This window comes from Pipistrellus hanaki (assembly GCF_964339955.1).
Source record: "Pipistrellus hanaki genome assembly, chromosome: 10".
Lineage (NCBI taxonomy): Eukaryota > Metazoa > Chordata > Mammalia > Chiroptera > Vespertilionidae > Pipistrellus > Pipistrellus hanaki.
The window spans coordinates 15,020,770-15,045,622 of record NC_140512.1 but is presented as its reverse complement, the minus strand read 5'-3'; the positions used below and the strand labels follow the sequence as shown (position 1 = coordinate 15,045,622).

General features: G+C 40.5%; 1 protein-coding gene across 28 annotated transcripts in view; it reads right to left on the bottom strand.

Annotated features, from left to right (window-relative positions):
• Positions 1-24,853, bottom strand: part of NRCAM (neuronal cell adhesion molecule) — a 235,413-nt gene that overhangs the window by 35,735 nt on the left and 174,825 nt on the right. For 21 of the 28 annotated variants that reach the window (XM_084897729.1, XM_084897752.1, XM_084897754.1 and 18 more), the window contains 9 exons: positions 23,306-23,502; positions 22,073-22,195; positions 17,992-18,162; positions 17,410-17,466; positions 15,532-15,643; positions 11,637-11,821; positions 9,813-9,944; positions 2,560-2,703; positions 1,235-1,346 (listed from right to left, as the gene is read on the bottom strand). In XM_084897729.1, the coding sequence (XP_084753855.1) occupies positions 1,235-1,346; positions 2,560-2,703; positions 9,813-9,944; positions 11,637-11,821; positions 15,532-15,643; positions 17,410-17,466; positions 17,992-18,162; positions 22,073-22,195; positions 23,306-23,502 (1,233 nt within the window). The remainder of the gene's footprint in view (positions 1-1,234; positions 1,347-2,559; positions 2,704-9,812; positions 9,945-11,636; positions 11,822-15,531; positions 15,644-17,409; positions 17,467-17,991; positions 18,163-22,072; positions 22,196-23,305; positions 23,503-24,853) is intronic. The other 7 variants (XM_084897756.1, XM_084897730.1, XM_084897747.1 and 4 more) reach the window with 1 other exon arrangement.

Sequence of the window (24,853 nt, the reverse complement as noted above, 5' to 3'; positions counted from 1 at the left end):
CCACGTTCAAAGTCAACACATCATGATACGCATTATGGATTCAAGTTCAGAGATGTTTGAAATCTGTACAGCACATTGCATTCTTGCACGTCAGCAGGATCAACGTAAAGATAGGATGTAAAACTGGAGAATTCAATGACCAGTTGTGCTTGAAGAATTAGGGTGACAATACAAAATACTTAAATTGTAATTTTCAAAATGATAGAATTATAATTTTTAAATCACATTATTATACACTCTATCTCTAAATAAGTGATAAAATAGGCCCAGTGAACAACTGCTCTTTTTGACATTTCCCCCCTATTGTGAAGTACTGTAACTTCATTCTAAAGAGATTTCGGTTTCAAAAGTATAAAGTTTGTACTTTTGAAAGTATGACTAGAAAAATATTTGGTGATAAAAAAAGATAAAGCAGCTTCCTGGCTCGTATCAGACAGGGGAAATAAGGGTGGATGAAGAGGACTAAATCAACTAGGACTGAGTGTTAACCTGCCCCCTTCACTAGGAAGTCATTTGCACAAGCATCCATGCCTCTGTGGTTGAAGTGCGGACATGGTGAGATTATCCTTTAATCGTACACCTGGCTTTCATTTCACATCAGCAGGAGGCGCTCATAGATGAGCAATAAATGAATGTTCCAGTTTTCTTTCACTCATTTTTTCTGAGCTGTTGCTTATGCTAGCCCTGTTTCTTCCAGCTCGTGCTACAGTAAGCAAGCTAGGAGGTGAGCAGACTTGTATCAGGAGTGTTATAGGGAAGAGGAAGGTCTAGAGCAGGGAGTGAAGGGACACAGGAGAGGTTGGCTGGATCCAAGTCAGGAAATTCAGGTGGGGGAGGTAATAAAGGTAAACACTAGTAATAATAAATTCTGATTTTGAGCTTATAGAATTCTCTTCCCCACCCCAAATGATATTTGATTGTCAAGGAATGTCCCCCAACCAAGGCTTCTAGCCACCATGCATGAAGTCCCAGGTAATGTCCATGGCGCTGTAAAATGCAACAACCTTAAATTTTATATATAAAAAAAAAACACATTTACATATATCTCTGTGGTTGACAATGTGTGCTGTTAAATAGATTATACACGTGAAAGCATTTAGCACAGAGCAAGTAGTTAATAAACATGTGTGCATATTTTAATAATAATATATGGATTCTGTACAGCTTTTCTCTGACTAAAACCCAACATATTGAGAAAGTGGAAACATTGAAAAGAAATAGGGCCAATACTTACCACTCAATGGAAGGCATTGGAGACCCAAAGAAGGCACAGTCTAGTAGAGCGGGCCTGTTTGCGATGACCTGATAGAGTGTGTTTGCAGATGTAAGGATGCGTGGGGGCTCAGCTAGAAACGTTTAGAAAAGGTAAAGTAAATATAAAATAAACATTTAGACCCACCATCTATTTCATTGCATTTTGGTTTAAGGCCATTAGAATTTATGGAAAAGCACAACCAAGATACCTCTGTCCATATGTTCTCTACTAGCCATGACACTACCAGCCACTCAAAGAGTAAAAGTAAGTCTTCTCCCTCTGCCTCATCAGGCATAGGATTTTAATAATTGATTTACTTATCTATTTATTTATCTTCTACTACACTGTGAGCCCCTTGAAGGTAGGGAATGTGCTAGTTTTCCCTAGGAACTAGCACAGTGTCTGTCACGGAAATCATGACTAAGTACATTTTTGTTGAGTGGCCCATCATAACCCCCGAGTTATAGTGGGGGTGGGTGGGTGGGAGCAGAGCCGGCAGAAAAGAGCACAGTGCTGATGATTCAAAAACAGAACCAGAGATCAGAGCTGCTTCCTAAACATCCACCAACATCTCAGCTGCTCAGCTCTTCCTTTGACTTACTGACCTCCACTTTAAGCACAACAGGAAAATGTCAAGTGTTGGTTGGCTTCCTAACTTTAATTTTGTGTGAAAGGGAGCTTGCCACACTTAAAGAATTGAGATATAATTCCCTGGCACCATGAAAACAATTCTCACGTAAAGTTTTAACAACTTTGGTATTTTGGTAGTTTTGTCCATTACAAGGAAAATAATGTTCACATAAACCAACCTCCTTAGAATATGTTTGAATATGTCATAGTTTTTGAAATGCATTACTATGAATTAATAAATGCACACTTGTGACTTGGATAGAGGCCAACTGTTATGCTTAATGACTTATTTTCAAAAAAATCAGAACTGTTACTCAACTTGTCAGTTTCTAGAATGGAACAGCAGTAACATTCTGTTACCAATGGCAATGCAATGCCATTTTCCTATTAAGGGGTATGATACTTGGTCTAACCATCTGTGATCAGAGCAGCCTGACTATTTGGTTATTTGTACAATGAAGACTATCCCATGATAAACACTTATGAAAGAACATTAAGAATAGACTGTAATACCCTTTAGAGCAAGGTTTGTATCTTATTCATCTTTATCCCTGTTAGCTCCAAGAACCAAGCATTGCATATAGGACCTGCTCAATGCATTTTTGCTGAATGATTGGAAAACAACAGAAGTCCTTCATTTAATCTGCCATGGCATCAATAGAGGAAGAGCTTACCCAGCACATTTACAAATGCATTTCCCAGTAAATATCCATATTCATTAGAGGCATTGCACTGGTACACGGCACTGGATCGCTCTTGAACACTTGAAAACATAATGGTATCTTCATTTATTTTTCTGCTGGGGTCATCAGGGGCAACTGTTTGGGTGTAAAAATAAAAAAGTATACATTTATTCGCCTTTGCTGAGAAGATGTAAAGCTTGAGGTCTACATTTAAAAATCACATTAGTAAGCAGAACCAATACAGAATGTTCTAGGTATGTCCAGTATGAAGGACAAGACCAAGAACTGAGGCAGAAGCCACAATTTTCCTTCCTCAGAATTGAGTTATCACTTAGCATGGGTGTATGCTGGATAGTCACTTAGTTTTAAGTGGATTGACTGAACATTATTTTAAGAGAGGCAGGAACAGAAAAGCACAAATTAGGTGAAAACTGTAATACAGATTTAGGATAACATTTCCTTGTTCACAAAGACATCATCGTTAATTATTAAGAGGAGACAGCAAAAGCTAGTCAAAAACAATATAGGAACCCTCTAACTCATCCAAATCTGTCTTTTAGGAGCCTCTTTTTGAAATAACTAGATAAATAAATAAATAAGCAAATAAATATAGAACTAATAATCAAATGTAAAATCCTTCTTTTCCTGTTTTGGGAATTCCTGAGGCTGGCATAGAAATACACTGTGTAAAATTTCTTTGAAAGGTGGTATTTTCAGCTAAACCTCTCAAGTACTTACAAAAATGTTAAGACCAGGATTGATCCTTACTGACGTGGAATGGCCCTGGCCGGGTAATGTAATATGTGAGAATTACGTCCAGAGCATGCCTAACAACTTGGAGGTGCTGCATTCCTGAGGCAAATCCCTTCCTGTGAATGCTAAAGCTGAGGCGGGGGCCTCCCATTGCTTTGAAAGGACACCAAAAGGGCTAACAGGCATCTGCCTCAGCACGCCAATCCAAAGCAAAACTGAGTCACAGCAGCCTTTCTTTCAACTGCTCTTGCAACATGAGCCACGTAAGTAGACTTCGCTTTCATTCTTCACACCATTTCCCCCTTTGATGGCAGAAAATGGAATGTGCATCTAAGACATGATTATCACTGCATTCAGACTCCTTTATGGCTTTAAAATTTCAAATACTGGGTTCATTTGTGATCAACTCACTTTAATAGAAGCCAAAATATAGTTATTAATTTTTGTATTATCACACACATTCAATGTGTCAATGCTTTCTGCATTAGTTTTCTACTGCTGCTATCACGAATTATTACAAATGTAGTGGCTTAAACCACACAAATTTACAATCATACAGATTTATATGTAGATGTTAAACACTCAGATCACAATCAATAGATAATTTATGAAATTATCTTAAACTAGAGGCCCAGTCCATGAAAATTCATGCATTGAAGGTGGGGGGGTCCCTCAGCCCGGCCTGCCCCCTCTCACAGCCTGGGAGCTCTCATAGGCAGGAGGCAACCTGGCGATCAGGGGAAGTGACACCCCACCACACCTCTGCTGCTGCCACTGCCGGCAATGCAAGCCTCGGCTGGCCCTGGTTACCTGAGTCTCGGGCAGCCCTGGGTGGCTGGGCAGCCAACATCCAAGGCTTGCCTGTGCCTCAGGTTGGTCTTGGGTGGCTGGGGGGCTGAGTGGACTGGGGGACTCCAGAGGCAGGCACTCGTAGTGGCCAGGCCCGCCTGGGGGTGGGCCCGGTCTTGCCATGCCTGCCACCCCAATGGGGCTGAGGGGAGTGGGTGCCTCCATCTTGTGGCTGTGGGTGCTGCCACCTTTGAAGGTGTGGCAGCCAATTAGCATATTCCATCCTTATTGGCTATGGGCACTGCCATCTTTGCGATGGCATGAGTATCAATTAACATATTCCCTCTTTATTAGATAGGATACTCCAGTTACATATTTTCTGGCGTATAAGACGACTTTTGAAACGAAAAAAGTCAACCGAAAATCGGGGGCAAAAGACCAAAATTGCACAAAAATTACCTGCAGATCTTGACGGCAAAGTAAGTCTTTTCTTTGAAGTGGGGGGTAGTCTTATACAGTGAATATAGGCCTAAACCTATGTTTTAACTGTAAAATTAGGGGGTCGTCTTATACACCAGAAAATACGGTAGTTCAACTAGTGATCAGGTCCAACTAGTGAGTCAGCTTCTTAGCTCATATCTGCTGTTTACGAGTCTGATATTTTAAAAATCACCTTAGAAAACACATTCTTTTTTGTCTTCTATGATATAAACAAATATGTTTATTTGCTTATATCATAGAAGACAATAACAAGTTTCAACTCCTTTAATAGGGTACAAGTTTTACCAATAAACGACAGGAGTGAACAGAAATGTCACAGTGACATAGGAAGTGAACTACAGCTGTGACCAGGCATCCAGGTGCCCTGAGAACGCAGCCGTGTTCCTTGTTCCAGATCAAGTCTAGTATCATCAGGATCTTTCCGACTCACACGCCCTCAGTGATGCCCATCCACTGCCTCAGCAAGGCGTGCTGGAGCAGCGCTGAGTAACAAATCTGGACCCAGCACTTGGGCACTCACTGTGGGGATTCCTCAGGGGACTCTCGGTGCCCCTACAAGTCCATTCGGACTGTACCTCTAAGGACATGCCACTCAGTGGAGGGCCGGAGGTGAGTGACAGGCAGTGACAGTGATGAGGCCGGCGGAGACTCTGGGTTTTATCCATCTGGATGGGTGGCAGACTAAGTGAGAAGAGCTCCTCGAATTCCTAGAGTATGTTGTGCTTTTAGATGTCACACCACCCTGTGAAGTTTAATGGTATAGAGTTCCAGTTTTGCAAGATGAAAAAGTTCTGGACTCTCTTTCACAATAATGTGAATATATGTCACACGACTGGACTGTACACTTAAAAATGGTTAAGATGGTAAATTTTATATCATGTGTTTTTTTTAACCACAATAAAAAAGGTTGCAGCACCATGAACATGGAAAACCAGCTCAATGAACACAGCCAGCAGGACAGTCTTCCTCCAGTGGGACTCATTAGTCACATAAAAAAATAAATCGTTTTAAAAAGGTTTGATGCCACCCAGTTGCACCTTTTGATGTTATTCTTTACACGAAAGGCATCCAACTGGCCGTGCCTTAGTTCTGCTAAGTGGAGCAGTCTTTGAATATTTTGGCAAGGTATTCAGGAATAAAATAAACTCTTTCGGTAAGAGTAGTGAACGAGCAGGTCTCGCTCCATGGTGCTTGGTCTACATTTTCCTTAAGCACTTACTAATGAAACCAAACAAACCCAGGAGCTGTCCGTCCATGGCTCAGCTGGTATTTGGACAAGGAATGAAACTGTCCAGAGATATCTGAATGAAGCCTTTGGACTCTACTTGGCTACGGGGTGGGAAAAGCTCTCCAGTGCAAAGCTAAGTTATCGAAAGGAATAATAATTGATTATAGAAATAACTAATTTCATTTGCTAATAATGAGCACTGGAGGAAGACATGTAAGAGCCTAGAATCACTGCATGTCACTTAAATCCCCAAAGGTAAGGCTCCGAACGGGGGTGATGGCCTTCCAATAATACTTACTTTTATCTAACCCTCCTGACATGACTGCCTGAACTATATATAAATGCTTCCAGCCTTTAGATAACGAGGAGTATCACCTTCCATGAATAGAGCATTATTCATTTTAAAAATATTGTATGTCTATTGCATAATTTTATTTTAAAAAGAACTTTGTGAGCCAGATTAACAAGCTATCTCATGCACTCGAGACTGGAGCACTTCATGGTTTGTTTACCGTGAGGTCAATCCTCAGGTTTTCTGAGTTAGTCTGCTTCATAAACATCTCCAGAAATCTGAACATTTGGGAACAACGCAGACCAAGTCTCTAGGTGAAGAGGTGAGTTTTCTTCTTCGATTACTTATTTCATCCATTAGAAGGATTTTTACTTTTGAGAAAAGGAAGAAGATTGGTGGAACCTTGGGAATATCCTGGTCCCTTTCTCCATTTCCTTGGCTGCTTATCATATCCTACCGGTCCCCAATCTCTCCCTGCGATGTCAGTAATATATGTAATTGTGGAAGGAGGTCTATGCACTCTCTCTCTCTTCATTCTCTGCCCTCCTCATGTCTTAGAGAAAAGAAACCTTGTGACATAATGGTGGAGTGATGTGAGTGATGTTATATATGCTCTTTGTGGAAGAATCTGAGATCGACCACAACTCACATGGAACACGGTTACAGATCTACAAGTGTTAGGCTCTCCTGCTGCCTCCTAGGACAGAGAGAGGAACTTTGGTGCCCACGACCTTGGCCTTGGACATTTTCTTTCTGGTCCTTCCATACCTTCCCAGACATTGCAGGTCACATGATAAAAATTAAAGCTCTCTGCAGCTGTGTTCTTCCTCCTGACCTCTGTAGGTTGTTTAAAGAATATTTTAGGAAAATTCCATATTTCATGCAGTCTATTTCTTTTGCTACAAGAAAAGTTTAAAGTAACATGGCCAGTCTGGGGGGACAGAGCCTTAGAAGACATTGAGATTAGATCCCAGGCAGTTTTTGAGTGAATTCTCCAAGTTTTGTAAAATAGGTCCCAGGTTTGAAATGCACAGTCACAAATCAATTAACACTACTTTGCTAGCAACCCTCCCCACCTCTTCCTGATCCTGCTTCTCCTTCACAGTACTTATGTGCCCTTGGGCCTGCAGAGGTAGGAGGAGTGTCAATGTCCTTGGGTGACTGTCTACAAGCCAGGTATGGGGATGCTGTGTACCTGGAGTATGCTCCCCTGATAGTGCCTCTGCTGTGTGGCACCTGGTGGGACTCCAGGCACCTGGCAGAGATGCTGAGCAGCTCCCTGCATGATAATGCTGCAGAGGCGCAGCTGTCCCCTGCCCCTCCCCTGCGGCAGCTGGTCTACCCAAGGTTTCTGCAGCCTCTTTGGTGAAAGGCATGGTCAGCAAATCAGCTTGTGCTGCCAGCAAACTTGTGAGGCCCATTCTAGGCCCCCTTGAAGGGTAGAAATGCCTACCACGCCTATTGTGAGCCACTGTAGACTGCAGAAACTTTGCTTTCTTGCCTACCCCTGACTCTCTGCCAACCTTTCCCCAGGACCCATCACTGCTGGATGCAGCAGTTGGGGGTGCACCATTCAGCAAACTGCAGAGGAGAAACAAGTCCTAGGCCCCTGTTTCCAGAATAGTCCCAAACCTCAAAGGCAACACTGCTTAGGAGCCTCTAAATTCAGAAGGCAGCCAGTAGAGTGGAGAAGCACAAAGATCCTTGAAATTCCATGATTTTTTGACAGTTCCCCCCCCCCCCCCCCCGGCCCATTTATCCTTGTATTGTATCAGGGTTAGGTCAACACAAGGTGGGGCATGTAGGTTGACTTTGAACTCAGTAGCTGGTCCAGATGCTGAGGGTGGGGGCAGGGAAGAGCAGTGAGCCTGCAGTATCATCCTGCAGAGAGCTAGGAGGGTCCCCACCCGGTGACTCAGCTCTTTGCCTTTTAGTTATATGAGATTCCCAAAAGCAATCCTTACACGTTTAGTTTGGCCACCAACGGTGGAGAGAGACACCAGGTAGGGATGCTTCCTATCACTGTGGTGTAAACATAGGGCACCTGCTCCTGGCACCGTGGGACAGCCTGGAGGGCAGGATCCTCGTCTGCTGCCATGCCATGGCGTTTCCCTCCTTGCTTGTCCACCAGAGTGACTGCTCTGAGGCAGAGGTCAGGAACCCTGGGTCTGTAGGCTTTGTGGAATTCTGATCCCACCTTCGCTCAACCACCTGTTTTCCTTCCAGTGGGGACTTACATACTTTTGAGATGGAAGAAATGAACTCATATGGAACCTGACTTGAAGGATTTTTGTCTTCTTTCTCCTCCGGACCTAATCAGATAACTTGGGGTTAGAGTAGAAGGCCCGACCTTATCTCCTGGGACTACTCTGCTTTGAGCCAACCTCCCCACTTAAAGCAGGCCTTCCACAGCTGATCCTTCCCAAAAAGAATTTACTTAAAGAGGAATGTCTATGAGTGTATTTAAGCTCTTAATTCAACTAGGGTTACCAAGTTTCCTGAGAGACACTGCCTGTCCTGGGTTGGAATGACAATAAGTTGAGCGAATCAGGAAGAAAGATCCGCTTCATAATTTAATCTCCCCTGTTCTTTTGTCACTGACCTACCTCCATCTCAATGTCCCCCGTTTCCTGTCGCATTCCGGCTGCCAAGCAGCACTCCCTGGTTCCCTGAGGCTGGGTTTAAACAGAAACGGATTTTCTCTCTGTCTGGGTCTAAGGGAAGGTCTGAACTCCAAGAAGAGGAAATGTTCCCAGATGCTCCGGTGGGTGGCAGTGGTGGTGGGTGGGGCTGAGAAATGGGAGCCTGGGTGGGCTCTCTGTGGATGCCGTGGCTCAGATGGGGGGAGAGAGATGCAATATTTGTTTTCAGTTTTCTTTTCCTTTGCTACAACCCCCTTCTATCCCCAAGCCTTTACCAAAGTTTTGTAAAACTGGTGATTGCTATGATTTAGGAAATTAATGGAAGGGCCTGGGGCCACACTTGAGGGTCTGTTCAAGGCAGCAGAATGGCAGCCTGGACCACTTGGCTGAGAGAAACTTCAGGAGTGGACCAGGGAACGCGCCAGGAGCGGTGACAGCTGCAGCCAGAACTGTGTGAGAACTGCTCAAGAATGACCAAGACTGAGTATCCTGCGTTGGCCAGGGCGAGAGGTGTGTTCTTTGGCTGTTTAGTGGAATAGGGGCCTCTGAAGCCTTGAGAATTTGGGAACTATATTTATTCTGGGCTATATTTAGGAATAAAAACTTGTTCAATGAAGACAGCTATATTTCTTATTCTTCTAGCCACTGGCTCTATTCCCAAGCCTCCCCACCCACCTCCTCTGACTCTTATGATGTTTCTGTAAACCACTTCACACTCTGAACAAAGAATATAATCTGAGCTTCTCAGTGATGCTTGTTTCTGACCTTGCCCTTCTTCCTATGATGCCTGTAAAAACAACAACAACAATAAAGGAAATATCTCCAAGTCCCAATCAACACATGCTGTTATAGTACAAATATTCCATCATAATAAGTATCTAAAGGTGGTAAATTAAAAATATAAAGGTAATTTGGTATCTGTTTGCCTTATACTGACTGCCTTCCTTAACCCAAATCATTTTATCAATACTTGTTCCCTGTTGAGATGTACCTATGCCCTGAAAATACACCACCACTGAAGCCAGTCAAGGAAACTTACTTTCTATTGGGACTCCATTCGATAACCAGCTAATTTTGGGTTTGGGGTTGCCGTTAGCTCTGCAGTTCAGGGCCCCGTCCTCTCCTGGGGACAGCACAAGATTTTGAGGTGCCATGATCCAGTATGGAGCCGCTTGATTGAGAAAACAAAACAAAACAAAACAAAAACACATACAAAAATTTGAGTCAAATAAGTATCTTGGAAAATTTAGTATAATGAACTATTTTAATAAAAAACATTTTTGCAACACATGTTTTATTTTTTAGAGTGAATAGATTTATAAGTGATGCTTCAAATAATACTTCAGATTTTCCAAAGAATGTTTAAAGAGACTCACTTGATATCTATGTATTATTTCTAAGCCTTTTTGATATAATGATCATCTGTTTTACAGTAATTAATCATACATCAAACAGGCCACAGATTTATCCAAGGGTGTAGAGCAATTTACTGGTACAGTTAGGACTGAAAACATGAATTTAAATTCTGAGTCTCACAGGATATATGTCATTATAAAATTAGGAAGCAATTTTTAAAACTTTGCAATTTTGAAAAGTTGCAAAGTTAATATACACTGTGTGGTCAGATTATTATGACCTCTGAATGCATAATAATCTGGCTACTCAGTGTATTTGTATCTCAAATAGGTACCAAAAGTATTCTAGACTTTTGCTGGAGATCAACCACCTATTTGCCCTGAGCTTTCTATCAGCTAGTGCAAAGGGGAAAACTGATCAGGTGGACGACTTATAGTATCTTTGATATCAAATAAAGGAGGTACTCAAGAGAAGTACACTGAGTGGCCAGATTATTATGCGTCCAGATTATTATTAATAATCTGGCCACTCAGTGTATAGTATTCCCACAATATCTCTGATGTTAATATCTTATATAACCATGGTACAGTTATCAAAACAAGAAATTAACATTGGTACAGCGCCATTAACTCAACAACACACTTTATTAGAACTTCCCCAGTTTTTCCATGGTCTTATTTCTGTCCCAGGACCCTGGACACCACATTGCATTTACTTGTCATATTTCCTGAGTTTCCTCCAATCTGAGAATTTCTTTGTCTTTTGTGTCTTTCATGACCTTTAGACTTTTGAAGAACACTGCTCAGTTATTTTGTAGAATGCCTTTGGACTTGGATTTGTCAGTTTTCTCACGATTAGATTGAAGTTTTGGGTGATGGATCTTCTGATTACAACATATCAACATATTTCTGGTTGCATTAATCTTGATCTCCTGGTTAAGGTGATGTTTGCCAGGTCTCTCCACTGCAGTTAGCATTGTCCTGCTTTCCATACTCTATTTACATAGTGAGGCACTAAATTCAGCCCACATTCAAGGAGAGGGACTAGAAGGTCCATCTCCTTAAGGGAGGAGTATAGAGAATGTAAAGACATCTATCTAAACTGCCTCAGTAAATTATTTTCTTTTGGGGCGGGATAAACACAGGTCCTTTGAGGCTATGCAAATCTCCTTTCTCCTGAAGGTTTCATCCACTAATTTTAGCATTCGTCACTGGGTCTTGCCTGCAGCAATTATAACGGGGATTTTAATGGCGATTTTCCATTTCCTTCATTCTTTCTACATTTATAATTGGGATTCTTTTGTAAGGAAGATTTGAGGAAGCTATTTTAAATCTTATTTAAATGTTCTTTAAGTGTAAATAGCGATGAGAAGAGAGTCACAGTATCATGGATATTAATCTAAATTTACGTTTATTATTATTGAAGAATATAATGGGAGGCATGTGAATTAAAGATGTAGGGCCTCTCATGCATGTAAGAGCAATACATTTCAAACAATGGTATGTACCTTTTACTGTGACAGAGATGGTGTGATGGATGACCCCTAACGCATTTTTGGCGATACACTGGTACTTCCCCGAGTCTGCCTCTGAAACCTGGGTGATCTGCAGAGTTTTCTGAAAGTTCCTATAAAATGTCCGGTTGGTGGGTAGTGTTCCATCTTCTTTTATCCAGTAAATAATTGGTGTGGGCCTGATAAGATAAATAAAGGATGATGATACAAAAAAAAAAAAAAAAGACCTAACTGCTTTTGAGGGTGAATTTTCATGCAAATTTAAAATAAGTGCTTTATATAAAGTTAATGAGAAATATGCAGATACTTTAACTAGCATCACACTTTTATAAGTAATGCTCAGAGCCTTATGTTTAAGGCTATCAGCTACCATTTTCCCATAAGCAGAACTATCCTACTTTGTGGCACACCATAAACATTGACTAAATGGTGCGGTGAATATGCCAGCACGAGTTACTTTATGGATGGGACCTAAATGTTTTCTTCTAAGTTCACATCAATGAGGCACTCTTGGAAAATTTTACATGAAGGTACATGCCAATCAAAAAAATTACCATGAAATTAATGATACTGAGTTAATTTTCTTTTTTTTTTATCAGAGTTCAAGATGCACAAGAGAAAGAGATGATACACATAGTTGTGCCCAGGAATTTTTTTTTACACACATTTCCACATCAAATGAAAGAGCGTTTTTATTTCAAACCAGGCCATCTGGTAATGTAAATGAAGTAATTAGAGAGATTGTGCTCTTTCCTTAATTCACTATTATTTATTAGAGGCCCAGTGCATGAATTTGTGCATAGGTAGGCTCCCTTGGCTTGGCTGGAGATCAGGACTGATTGGGGTCTGTCTCTTCCAGTCCCGATCAATGCCGGCCAGCTGTGGGGAGGGATCACAGGAGGTTGGCCAGCGAGCCGGGGGGGAGGGACTATGGGAGGTTGGCTGGCCACGAGAGGTTGGCTGTGGGAGTGCACTGACCACCAAGGGCAGGTCCTGTTTTGAGTGTCTGCCCCCTGATGGTCAGTGCATGTCATAGCTACTGGCCAATTGTCGCTTAGGCATATATATAATTAAAATATTATACCCATGGACAAGAAGAGATTAAACTCATGTATTACACCATTTCTTACAGTGTTTCTTATTCAATTATGAAATATAGAGACCAATGAAAAGCCAGAACACAGGCTTAGAGTTAAAGATCTGTTTTCAAGTCCCAGCCCTGTCCCTAAATTGTTCCCTGACCTTGGCTCCCTGACCTCTTTGGGCTTCAATTTCATTAGTTGCCTTACTGCGGATAATAATGCCTGACTTGATCAAGTGGCTTTAGAAGGTTTACATGAGGGTAAAATAAAAATCCACTGGACACTAACATTTGCAGGCATGGAACTAGAGACCAAGCACTGAGTTGTGTGTTGGGAAGATAAAGATGAAGAAAGAATGAATCAGGCCCTCAGGAAGATCACAATATTTGTCATTAGAAATTCAAGGTGGGATTAATTATTTTAAAAAATTGATTTTGGTTTCTTTGGTTGAACAAAAATAATTGAACACATATATTTGAAGGAATGGCTTCTAAAATAAGACATGATGTGAATATAAAAAGAGGCAAAAATGTGAAATCATTTTTGGAAAACTGAAGCTACCATACACATGTGGAATCGGATAGCACACTATGGTGTTTCCTTGCAGTCGGATTAATCTGCATCTCCTGTATCTGAAGGTGAGAGGGCAGTGGGGGTAGAGGCATGAGATCACAGCTTAGCTAAGTCGTGAACTGCTCTGGAGCCTGCTACTCCACTGAGCAGGTGTTAGGAATTAAGAAATATTTTTATTCTATGAGTCTCGTGTTTATGGATTTATAAACGATAAAGCTCCAATCTTAGTTTTGCAATGCCCCAAGCTTTAAGATAAATTTTGGAAGTTTGAGGAAATTTCCAAATCCCAGCCATATTTTACATTTTTATGTAATATATCGCTTGTGGGAAGGGGAAGCACTAAATTGTGAGAACAAGGACATCTACTCCCAAAAGGGTGAAGGTTGGTAGATTAAACACTTTTTAACACAATGTTGAAGAAAATTGAAAGGGTTTTTGTTTGTTGTTTGTTTGCTTGCTTCTTATTCTATTGGGAAAGATATATATTTAATGTATCTTTAAATGAGGGCTTTGCTAGTTTTCAGGTGCTTGAGACACTGAGTAGTGTGTAGTGTGCTTTCCTGCCACGGCCAGCAGAGGCCTCCATGTCTCTCCAGCCATAAAGTCATTCCTGAAGGCCAATTTGGGGAAGGAAGGTGAGATTCCTGAGTTACCAGTCAGGGGAAGCACAGATAAACATGTGATCACAACATGTTTCTGAGAATCTATTAAATGCTTTCAGCATAGGTGCCCATATCAATTGTACTTGCTTGTATCAGAAGGGACTCATGTATTACACCATTTCTTACAGTGTTTGTATCAGAAGGGACTAGGTAGAAGCTTGTCTCTAATGTGTAACTAATCTAACAGTTGTTCTTATATCTGAGTGAGGCCTTCCTGCAACTCCTGTCAAGGGCACACGGGGTCTAGGGGTGACATCAATTTTGATTAGACATTTGCAAAGAAGCTGGGCTTGTGACTACAGTAGGAAACAGTGCAAGGAACAGTGTGCCAATTTCGAGGCGAGGCCCTAAAAGGCTGAGCGTGCTTTTATTGTTAGAAGAATTAGCCTGGGCTGGGCCAATAGAGCAGTGGTTCTCAACCTTTTTAATGGCATGACCCTTTAATACAGTTCCTCATGTTGTGGTGACCCCCAACCACAAAATTAGGCTCTACAGCAGCGGTTCTCCCTGTAGGTTGCAACCCATAGTTTGAGAACCGCTAGCAGGGTCGCCTAAGACCATCGGAAAACACAGACATTTACGATTCATAACAGTAGCAAAATTACAGTTATGAAGTAGCAAGGAAAATAATTTTATGGTTGGGGGTCACCACAACATGAGGAACTGTATTAAAGTGTCATGGCATTAAAAGGCTTGAAAACCACTGTGCTAGAGGGATGTGAGAAATTCAAGGCCAAGAGCTCAGCTGTGCAGCTGACAGCCAGCACTACACCCTCAGAACTGTGAACCCATAGCTGAGCCACCTAGCAGACACATGAGCGAGCTTAACCTAAATTAGCTGGATTAGCCCACTCTAGTACAACCTCCCTGCATACCTGCAGAAAAATTATTAATGATAAATAGCTACTGTTTTTAAACCACAATGTTTTGAGATGGTTACACACAGTGGCAAAATAATGCACCCTAATTATAATTGTAGCAATCATAAGGTGATTACTGATACTTATTTCATGAGGAACACTATTATATTAAAAATCTCTCTATATAAAAGCCTATGCAACCATCCAACCGTTTGACCATCTGACCGGTAGCTATAATGTGGGAGCATGATCACCAGGGGGCAGACGCTCAATGCACAGGCATGGAAATATGGAACAGACTGATGAATCTCATAAGGAAAGAAGCAGAGGTGAGGCAGGAAGAGATTAACCAAAGATCTTATATGCATACTAGAGGCCTAGTGCACGGATTTGTGCACCGGTGAGATCCCTCAGCCGGGCCTGCGAGGACTGGGCTGAATCTGGAAATCTGGCATCTCCTGAGGGGTCCCAGATTGTGAGAGGGTGCAGACCAGGCCAAGGCACCCCACTGGTGCATGAATCCGTGCACCAGGCCTCTAGTGTTTTAATAATATGGTATTATATAACTTATTTTGGAAATAATTATCAGCTATTTCTTGATGCCTGATGGAATAATACAAGACAATGATTCTTCCTATGATATTAATACTTCTCTACCAATCTATTCTGTTTTTACAAGAAATGTACACCAAGACACAAAGTATTAACTCACAGTCCTTCTGCAATACATTCTAATGAAAGAACATTTCCTCTTAATTCCTCTTTGTTACTTGCATTGCCTTCTGGAGTTAAAAATGTTGGTGGCCTCTCTCTACTTGATTTAGCTGTAAACGAGAAAATCAGTATGTATTAAAAATTATGAATATGTATTTCTAGAAACACAGTTCACTGCCTAAAAATCTAATCCCTTTCCAAAACTATTTAACATTGTAAAATTTGTTAAACTTCACATGCACACTCCTTGCCTTACAAATAGCTGTTGCTCACTTAGCAACCCAGGAATAGAAACAATTCTGGTTGCATAAACACTAATGATAAGAACTATTCTCCTTTCATATATTTTCTTAATTTGTAAAATTTTTGTGAATCTTTTGTGTACAGATAAATTTTCACAATGTAGACATAGAAAGGAAAATCATGTTATCAAACTATACATCACATAAAATTAGTGCTCAAAGCAAAATTAACTGTCTACTTTCTAGAAGATGTTAGATTTTTCTGAGGGTATGACTGTGGATGGGCTATTCTGGTTTCCACCAGGGACAACATTGTACTCAATTCCATTGATTAATCATGGAGATAAATTTGTGGTAGATGTCCTAATATGTCAAGGTCCTCAAATTGCAAGGTTTATGGAAAACAAAATTAGAAAGTCACTAACAGAGTCTGGCAAATTTTGCTACCAAGTAAGAATAATAATGGAGTTAAAGAAATTGAAATTGGTTTCCTCAATGAAAATATAAAGAGGGCTCAAATCAGAGATCTCTGGGAGATTTATACAGGCCACCTTCTTTCTTATGGGGATCTTGCCTAAATGTGGTTTTATATTCTGGTGAACTCTCAGAAAAACTTAAAGTAGAAAGCAAACCATATTCTGATTCTGTAGCCCTTTACAGTTTTCAAAATTCTAATGCATTAATTATTTGATGATCACAAAAAATTGAATATGGTAAAATTATAGGTTTTTTTTTTTTAAGATTTTCAAGTTAGAGGCAATCTTACTCCTCTGAAATCACTTTGGGAATGGTTTTGAGGCCTATGTCTTTCAGCAGTATATTACAACAAAAATAAAATAAAACAGGAGTTGTGGTGTGTCTATTCTGGTGACTGATAGAAGCTTAATGTTTTTTACTTCATACTCAAAGGTAAAAAAAGAATGCAGCAGAAATTCTGCCTTCTAGATAATTAAGAAGATCCCATATTCCATAATTTTCAAAGATCAATTCCAGAATCCATAATTTTCAATGATCAATTCGGTGCCTGAGATCCACATTTCCCTTAAGGAAATCAAATTCTTTTATTTTCAAAAGAATGAAGATAAATGCTCTATTTTGTAAAAAATTACTTCTACTGAAGATAATGACTGGGTTTTAAACAAAATTGAGAAATACTGTTGCTAATTATACAATATTCATAATGTCATGTGAAAACAGATGGGAAATGTGATGACTTGTTATCAAAATCCACTTACTGTTAGTTGCTAAAGGTTACTAAGATGTTGAAGAGTTAGTATTCGAGCAGGTTAATGCATCCTGCCAATTCTTATTTAGCTCATGAGAAAAATTTATGAACAAGACAAAAAATGAAAAATATAATTCTGAACACACATGAACATTTTTTCCAAATTATGTGAAATGGTTCTTTGCATGAAAACAGCTATAATAACTTTCATTATTATACATACAACATGGAAAATGTTTTAGTGGCATGTTTGCAAGCTTATAGCTAAATTTCACAAGAAACATACATTTACTCTAGTGGCAACTAGAAATTTCATAAAGAAATAGGGTTAAATAGCCATGGAGGTGAAGTTAGTGAACTAAATTCTACAATGAAGGAGAGATTATCGGTTACAATCACCATAACTCACCACCATAAACCTCAGTGTCACTCAAATTAGCTGCTATAGTGTCATTCAATTCATCCACTGAAATAAACAGAATATTATGAAGAATGTAAAAGAGTAGGGGAGAAGGTATTGCAAGAAAAAATACTGGGCAATGAAAGCAAACATACCCAGCTACGCTGACCATGTGCCATCCCTACTAACTAAAAACAGTGCTTTCCAACATACATGACTAACTCATTCATTTACTCAGTCACCCCAACCAGCATTACGTGAACATGTAACTGAAGCTGTAGGTTTGCCCATTATAGATATCACGGGGCATAAATCACACGCAAATGTGTGTGGGGAAAAAAAAAAGAAAAGAACTTCAAGTGAATTCACCAAGTTATCAGGAAAACAGTCACGTTAATTACAGCAAAAATTGTAAAGTACAGTATTTAGGGTCTGTATGCATGCTCTTTAGAACACATATGCCAACACTTTAGTCACTTTTCACAGATAGTTTCCTCATCAATGAATCCCTTTACGTCAGTCAGTAGTTGTGAGCAGTTGGTATGTTTTTACAATTCATTGAAAGACAGATGCAGGGAGCTAAACACTTACCTGAAATCACCTTCACAGAAATAGGCTGCTTCTGCTGTATGGTTTGAGTGTGGTTAAATCTGGCGTAACAGATATAGTCTTCGCGGGAATCCTCTGGGAGAACATTGGAAAAATAAAGGTCTCCATTCAGACCCTGGGAAACCCTCTCACTCTGTGGAAGTCTTTGAAAGGCTGGGAAGAGGCAGAGAAATAGCCAGAGCATTCTATCATTAAAGAGACCACTTTCCAAATTAGCAAGACAAAGGTATCTACCCCTAGTTCTGTGTATTATTAATCTCCAATTGTACCTGTGGACTCTAAGTTCTCTGGAGTAGGACAGAGATGAGATTAGATTTGTACTACAGCGAAGTGTTTTATTAAGCAAGTGTAAACAACAACTAAAAAAAGAGTTTGTGTGACCTTTCCTAATATTTTAGTTAACCTCTAAATATACACACATGCACACATGCCTTAAAATATGCACTAAGGAAGCTTATAAGGATATTAAGCTGGGTTTCATCATCACAAATGGCCAGACATCAAATACTGGGAGAGCACCTACCATGAACTAGGCCCTCTGCAGGTGTCAGGCATAACAGGGTCCCTACCCTGACTGAGCTTGTCTAACTGAAGAATCAGGCAGCAAAAGGGCAATTAACAATAAGGATGCAATAATGACACTATTTAATACTGCACACATGCCCCTCAGCAGCCCGCCTCTCCCAGCCTTCCTCACCTCCTCTACTTTTTCTTTTCTGAGTTACTTAGCACCTTCTAACACACAACATATTTCATGTGTCATGTCCATGGCTGACTGCCAGAATTCATGTTCCAGGGCGACAGAGACTACCGCCTGCATGTCTGTCATGGTAGCACCGAAGCCGCACCTTGCCCTGCACAGCAGCTCTGTAATTAAATCAGCAGCTGTCAGCTTCAGGTTTCACCATTTACTCCCTCTCAGGTCCAGGTGAGGAACTGTCTAGGTTCAGGCATGAAGGGAAGCTTTTCTAACTTGATGAAGGATGCAGGGGACTGCGGATCCGTGTGTGAATTCACACTGGGCTGGCTAACATGCATCCTGAAGCTTCTGACTCAGTCCACAGAGTCCAAACTGGGAGGATTCTTCAGCTTTGGAGTGAAAGAACTGGGGAAAAATTGCACACCCAGGCCCTGGGCTAGGCTGTATGGGACCAGAGGATTTCTCCAGTCCCAGCCACCGCTGTGTTCCTCCTGCAGCAGGTGCCCTCAATAACATTTCACAAAAGGTGAACTTGTGGTTCGAAGCCTGCAGCTCCCTTGCGCAGAAAACAGGGCAGAGAAATGTGGAGCCAGAGCCAGAGACAGCGCTGGTTTAGCAGCATTAACAAAGACGCAAATTTGGCTGGTGATTGCAAATTCATGGTTTTGAGTCACTAATCCGTAGGGAAAGAATCATTTTAAAAATAACTCACAAAAATAACGTATGGTTATTTAGTGAATACAGAGAGTCAAAGATTAAGCATGCATTTATTCTCTTCTGTTTCTCCTGCTGGATTTTATTACGGACACAGTTCAGTAGATCAAATTTAAGTGCCCGTTGAATTCCTTTGTGTTACATTTAAAAAAAAAATGTATGCAGATAGGAATAACTTGATAATGTCATCTTGCAAGAAGGATGCTCTACAGATCTGAATTTTTCTCATATTCCAGATGCAATTTTATTTGAAAGATCCAGATGGTATGCCAACAGTCTAAAATGTATGTAGATGACATAGCGAGCAGTGCCATATGGAAAAAAATTGGTTATTTATTCAGATGATTCTGAAACTATACATGTACATGTGTCTTTATTAAGTGAAAAGGTCACCATTTCTGAATAAGAACCAAGGACCAAATACTGGCCTCCCTTGGCAGTGACATTTAGATGCTGTTATTCTCAATGTCACACACCAGACATTTACATTTGATTTATTGCCTAGTCTTTCAAAACCAGTAAAAGCAATAATGGGGAAAATATGCTTGCTCATTTACTCATGTACATGTTTTATTTCCCATTTTTCATGATACTTTCTCTGAGTGCTTTCAAGGAAGAGCCAAAATGGAAATTATATGTTAGAGCTAAATTTTACCTTTGGTAATATGTACAGCACATGACTTCAGAAGAAATCATGCCACTGAGAACGAAATATATTCCCAACAAATATTTCACTTGCATTGCCACCATTACACCTAAAGGACTCTTGTCAAGGTCAATAGTAACCTCGATGTTGCCAAATTCAATAGTCATTTCTTAGTCAGATCAGAAGTTATGTGGTTTCTCAGCAGCATTTGAAACCGTTGACTGTTATGTCTTTTTAAAAAAAATTTCCTTTATTGTTGAAAGTATTACAGAAATCCCCCCACCTTGCCCCACTCCACCATGCTCCCGCCCCCTCCCGAGGACCTTCCTCACACTACTGTCTGTGTCCATGGGTTATGCATATAAATTCTCTGGTTAATCCGTCTTGTTCTGTCTTCTTAACACTCCTCCTTCACCACTCTCTCTTTGTTCTCATCCTACCACCGTGACAGTTCCTTCTCACCTATTTTGCTGGTTTCTCCCTAAATTCTTAATCCCTAGAGGACTCCTGGTCTCAGTCCCCGGTGAGCATTGCTCTTTATCACCTGAACTCCCTCTCTCCCGCTCTCCTCTTCTTTAGCCCCTGGCTCTAAGACACTCCTAGGGCAAGCACTGCTGACTGGAGCTCTGAATCTTTTTTTGCCTCATGGAGCTCTGACTCATCATGTATCTCCCCATGGATGTCTCATGGGCCTCTCATGTTTAAAGTCCTGATTTCCTGGTTTCCCAGCAGAACCACGTGGGACCCACCTGTAAGGTAACACGCTAACCTATTGGTACAGGAGATTCTGGAGGGTGGAGAGATAGAGCAATAAAAAAGTCCCTCTAGGGCAGACAAATGTTAAACTGTCTAATGGATTATCATCTCATGACTCTGTGCTTTGGTTTCTTCATCTAAAAAGTAGAAAGAATAACCAGATATACTTCATAGGATTGTTGTAAAAAAAAAATGATGCAATAACCCATGCAAAGTCCTTAGCAAAGGCACTTAATAAATATCAAATAAATATTAGCTGCTGTTGGGGGTTAAAAACACACACATAAAAAGTGTGGGGGGGAAATCAAATAGCTTGATTTCCTCTCCTCTATGGGCTTCTGCTTTTTCGGGAAATTACATAATAATTCCATTTTTTTTTTTTTTTTTTTACCAATTTTTCAGTCCTGTAGTTATCTTTGATTCCTCTCCCTCAGACCTCTCATCCAAACCTCAATAAATCCTAGAGGTTCTACCTCCAAAGTATATCCAGAATCTGACCATGTGTTACCCACTGGACTGCCACTGCCTGAGTCCCAGCCTCCAGGAAGGTTAGAGCAGCGGCCCCCAAACAAGGAGGCCTGCTCTCCCTTTGTCCTCGCTATTGTCCATGTGTGAACAGAAGTGACATTATTGCTATTGGTTGCTTCAGGTAAAGTCACTCCCTCAATGACTCCTACTTCATTCACAGCCAAGCCAAAGCCCTCTGCACGGAGCCCATGGGCTTTTCTGACCTTTCCTATCACTCTCCCCTTGGACTCCCTGAGTCTGGCCCCACTGGCCTCCCTGTTGCCTTTCACACACACCAGGGGGCTCCTGCCTTACGGGCTTGTGCCAGTTTTTCCCTTTCCACCCAGATATTGAGGGGCTTGTCTTGCTCTCACTCCATTGATTCTCTGCTTACAACTCTGCTGATTTTCCTTCCTAGTACTGATTGCAAATTGACACCTACTTTCAACATGCATTAAATTGTCTGCTTCTTTCTCCACACCCATCTCTTCCTACTGCACAGAATACAAGCTCCAGGAGAGCAGGAAATTGGTTTGATTTAGAGCAGTGCCTGGAACATAGTAGGTGCTCATCAAAATCAAATGAATGAATAAAATGAAATTTATTTCAATGAGCATTTATTTTCCTGGGCATCTCTAAAACATCTTATAAACATTTTATGAATCACAAGAGGTAATTTATTTTGACAACAAATAATGATCAGACTCTCGAAGAAAGAAATTCATATTATTAAAACTTACAATTATCCATCCAGAATATTATAGCTGGTGGTAAACCGATTGGAGGTCTGCAGGGAAGTACCAAAGACTGGCCACTTCGAAGTGTTATTGGTTCAAGTTTTTCTTTGGTCCACAACGGTGACCCTATGATAGGAAATGACTACTTGTAAGTTGTTTCTGCATTGAAAAAGAGCACCACAAAGACAAACTAAACTTTTGGGGAAATTGTAACTCAGCATTTGTGTACATTAAGATAACAAGAAAATCAAATTTAAATACAGTGTTGAAAGTAAAAAGACAATTTTCATTCTCTGCCATTAATGGTATAAATTCTGAGTTAAGTGATTCCAAGCCTAAGAACTTATATTAAATAAATCATCCGGAAGATACCTAATAATTTCATTACAAGCCTGCTCTTCACAAAAGAATGGAAAAACACTTAAACAGCCAAAGACCTGTAAAACAAATAACTTAACTATACACTTACACCTTTTAATATCATACAGTATTATATATTATGTAAGTATACTTATTGGTAAAACTGGTGTGAGAATATACATATAGTAGTTAAGTCAGGAAAGGTTATAAAATAGTACTTCAGAATGAGCTCATTTTAAACTCATACAAACATATCTAGAAAAAAAAAGCAGTAATTATTTTCTTGAATGGAAGAATGCATGAGTAAATTTTAAATTTATTTGGAATTAATTTTTTATATAATGAACATACATTCCACATGTAATTTAAAAAAGCTTTTAAAATGACTAGAACTGCCAATGGTAATTTTTCTTGAAATCTATGCTCTTGAGCTGTGGAGAGGATTTGGGTACAGAACACTGCCAAGGCAGTGAGGCCCCTCTACTTCTACCTGAATTCTGAAACAAGAATGTTTTAAATAAACCACACTTACGCCTCTTTACCCATTTCATACTGAATTTATTTACCTGGCTATAAGAAGTTTGTTCACACATAAAATACATAAGAAATCAATAATTTAGATCAATTCGGGGAAGAAACACTTTTCTTACCCCTGGTGTTTTATTCTGGGTTTGTATAAAGGACATACTGGACTGACAAAGAATTCGGCTGAGGAACTCAGTGTAAAGTGGCAATAATTTTCATGCAAAACAAAGTCAGATTATTGGAATCAAGGCTGTTATCTACTTGTAATAGTATTTGGATGACATAACAGAGACCGAGCCTCAGAGCCATGCTTTACAAAGATCCACCTGTGGGTGGACAAGCCCCACTTACTGGATGGACGAACAACAATATTATTAGAAATGGCAGCTCCGCGTTCGTTCCTGGCTGTGCACTGATAGATGCCTTCGTAGGTCTCCGCCTTCCCTTCGCTCAGAATGTTAATGACGAGGGTTCCTGAGCCGGCCTTCATGGTAACGAGAGGGTCTTTATCGATGTCAAAGTGAGTCCCATTTCGGGTCCAGGAGAAGCTGCCCAAGACATAAAAACCGGTTTACGTGCTCTTTAACAAATTCCTAGTAGTTTATATGTTTTCAGAAGTTAATTATTATATTTTGATATTCCGTAAAAGAGCAATAGGCTTCACACCTAAAATGTTTCATTGAATCATGACTTACAAAAGCGTGCTGGCCACATATTTTAAGGTACATGTCTTTATTGGGACTATCTGACTCAATAAAGAAAGCATGCACACAAATTGCCTGTCAGTTTTCAAAGAAATATAGAAAGGAGACCTCCTAGGCACATTATCTTAGACTTGGCTTACAGGCCATGGCACTGTCTCTCCCTCAGAGAAGCAGCATCCCACCGAGCCCCAGCTGTATTCTCTTGTCTGTCTTCTTTAACCCTTCACCGCCCTTCTCAGGCTCACTGAACCTGCCTGTGCTGGACGCAGCACAAAATTGGAGTTACAACTAAAGTATAGAAAAATCACCCCCTGAATAACTAACTGAAAACTAGCTGGAGAAAAGTCTTATAACCAAGGACGTACAGAGGAGGACACATTGAGACTGGTAGGAGGTACAGAGGTACAAGAGGGATGGCAGGGCACTCAGAGGCAGCAGCTGAAGTTCTTGAAGGATATCTCAGCTGTAGGAGGGTTCCCCCTGAGAAGTGTGGGGTCTAAAGCCCAACCCAGACTCTCCAGGCAAGAGCGCCAGAACTCGGAAAGAAGCCTACATAATACCTGGCTGGGAAAAGCAGGATGTTTCTGTCCCCAGGGAGAGATGGCTAGAAATGCAGGCACCCTCTTAAAGGCCAATGCACAAAATTTCATTTGTAGTCACTCACCCTGGGATCAAGTGGAGGGAGGGCAGAGTGGACTAGAGCTGTGTGAGGGGAGTCTGGGGTTGGTGGCAGGGGAAGAGAGTTGAGAGGTCAGCCACCAGGATCCCTGTGCTGAGTCATTCCCCTATTACTGCAGAAGCCATCTTTCTCAGACAAAACATTCCCATCCATGCAGCATCAGCCTAGGGGGAAGCAATAGCTCCACCAATTGGAAGCACTCTCATACCACCCTGTGGAGCTTCTTACACCATACATAAGAATAAACTCAAAATGGATAAAATACTTAAATGTTAGACTGGAAGCCATAAAAATTTTTAGAAGAAAACATAGATAATAAAAATCTCAAACATTCCTTATAGTTATTTTTTTTCTTTATATATCTCTTTAGGCAAGGGAAACAAAATAAAAATAAATAAATAAATGGGACTACATCAAACTAAAACATTTTTTTTTTGTTACAGCAAAAGGAAACCATCAACAAAATTAAAAGACAATTCATTGAATGGGAGAACATATTTGCTGATATATCTGATA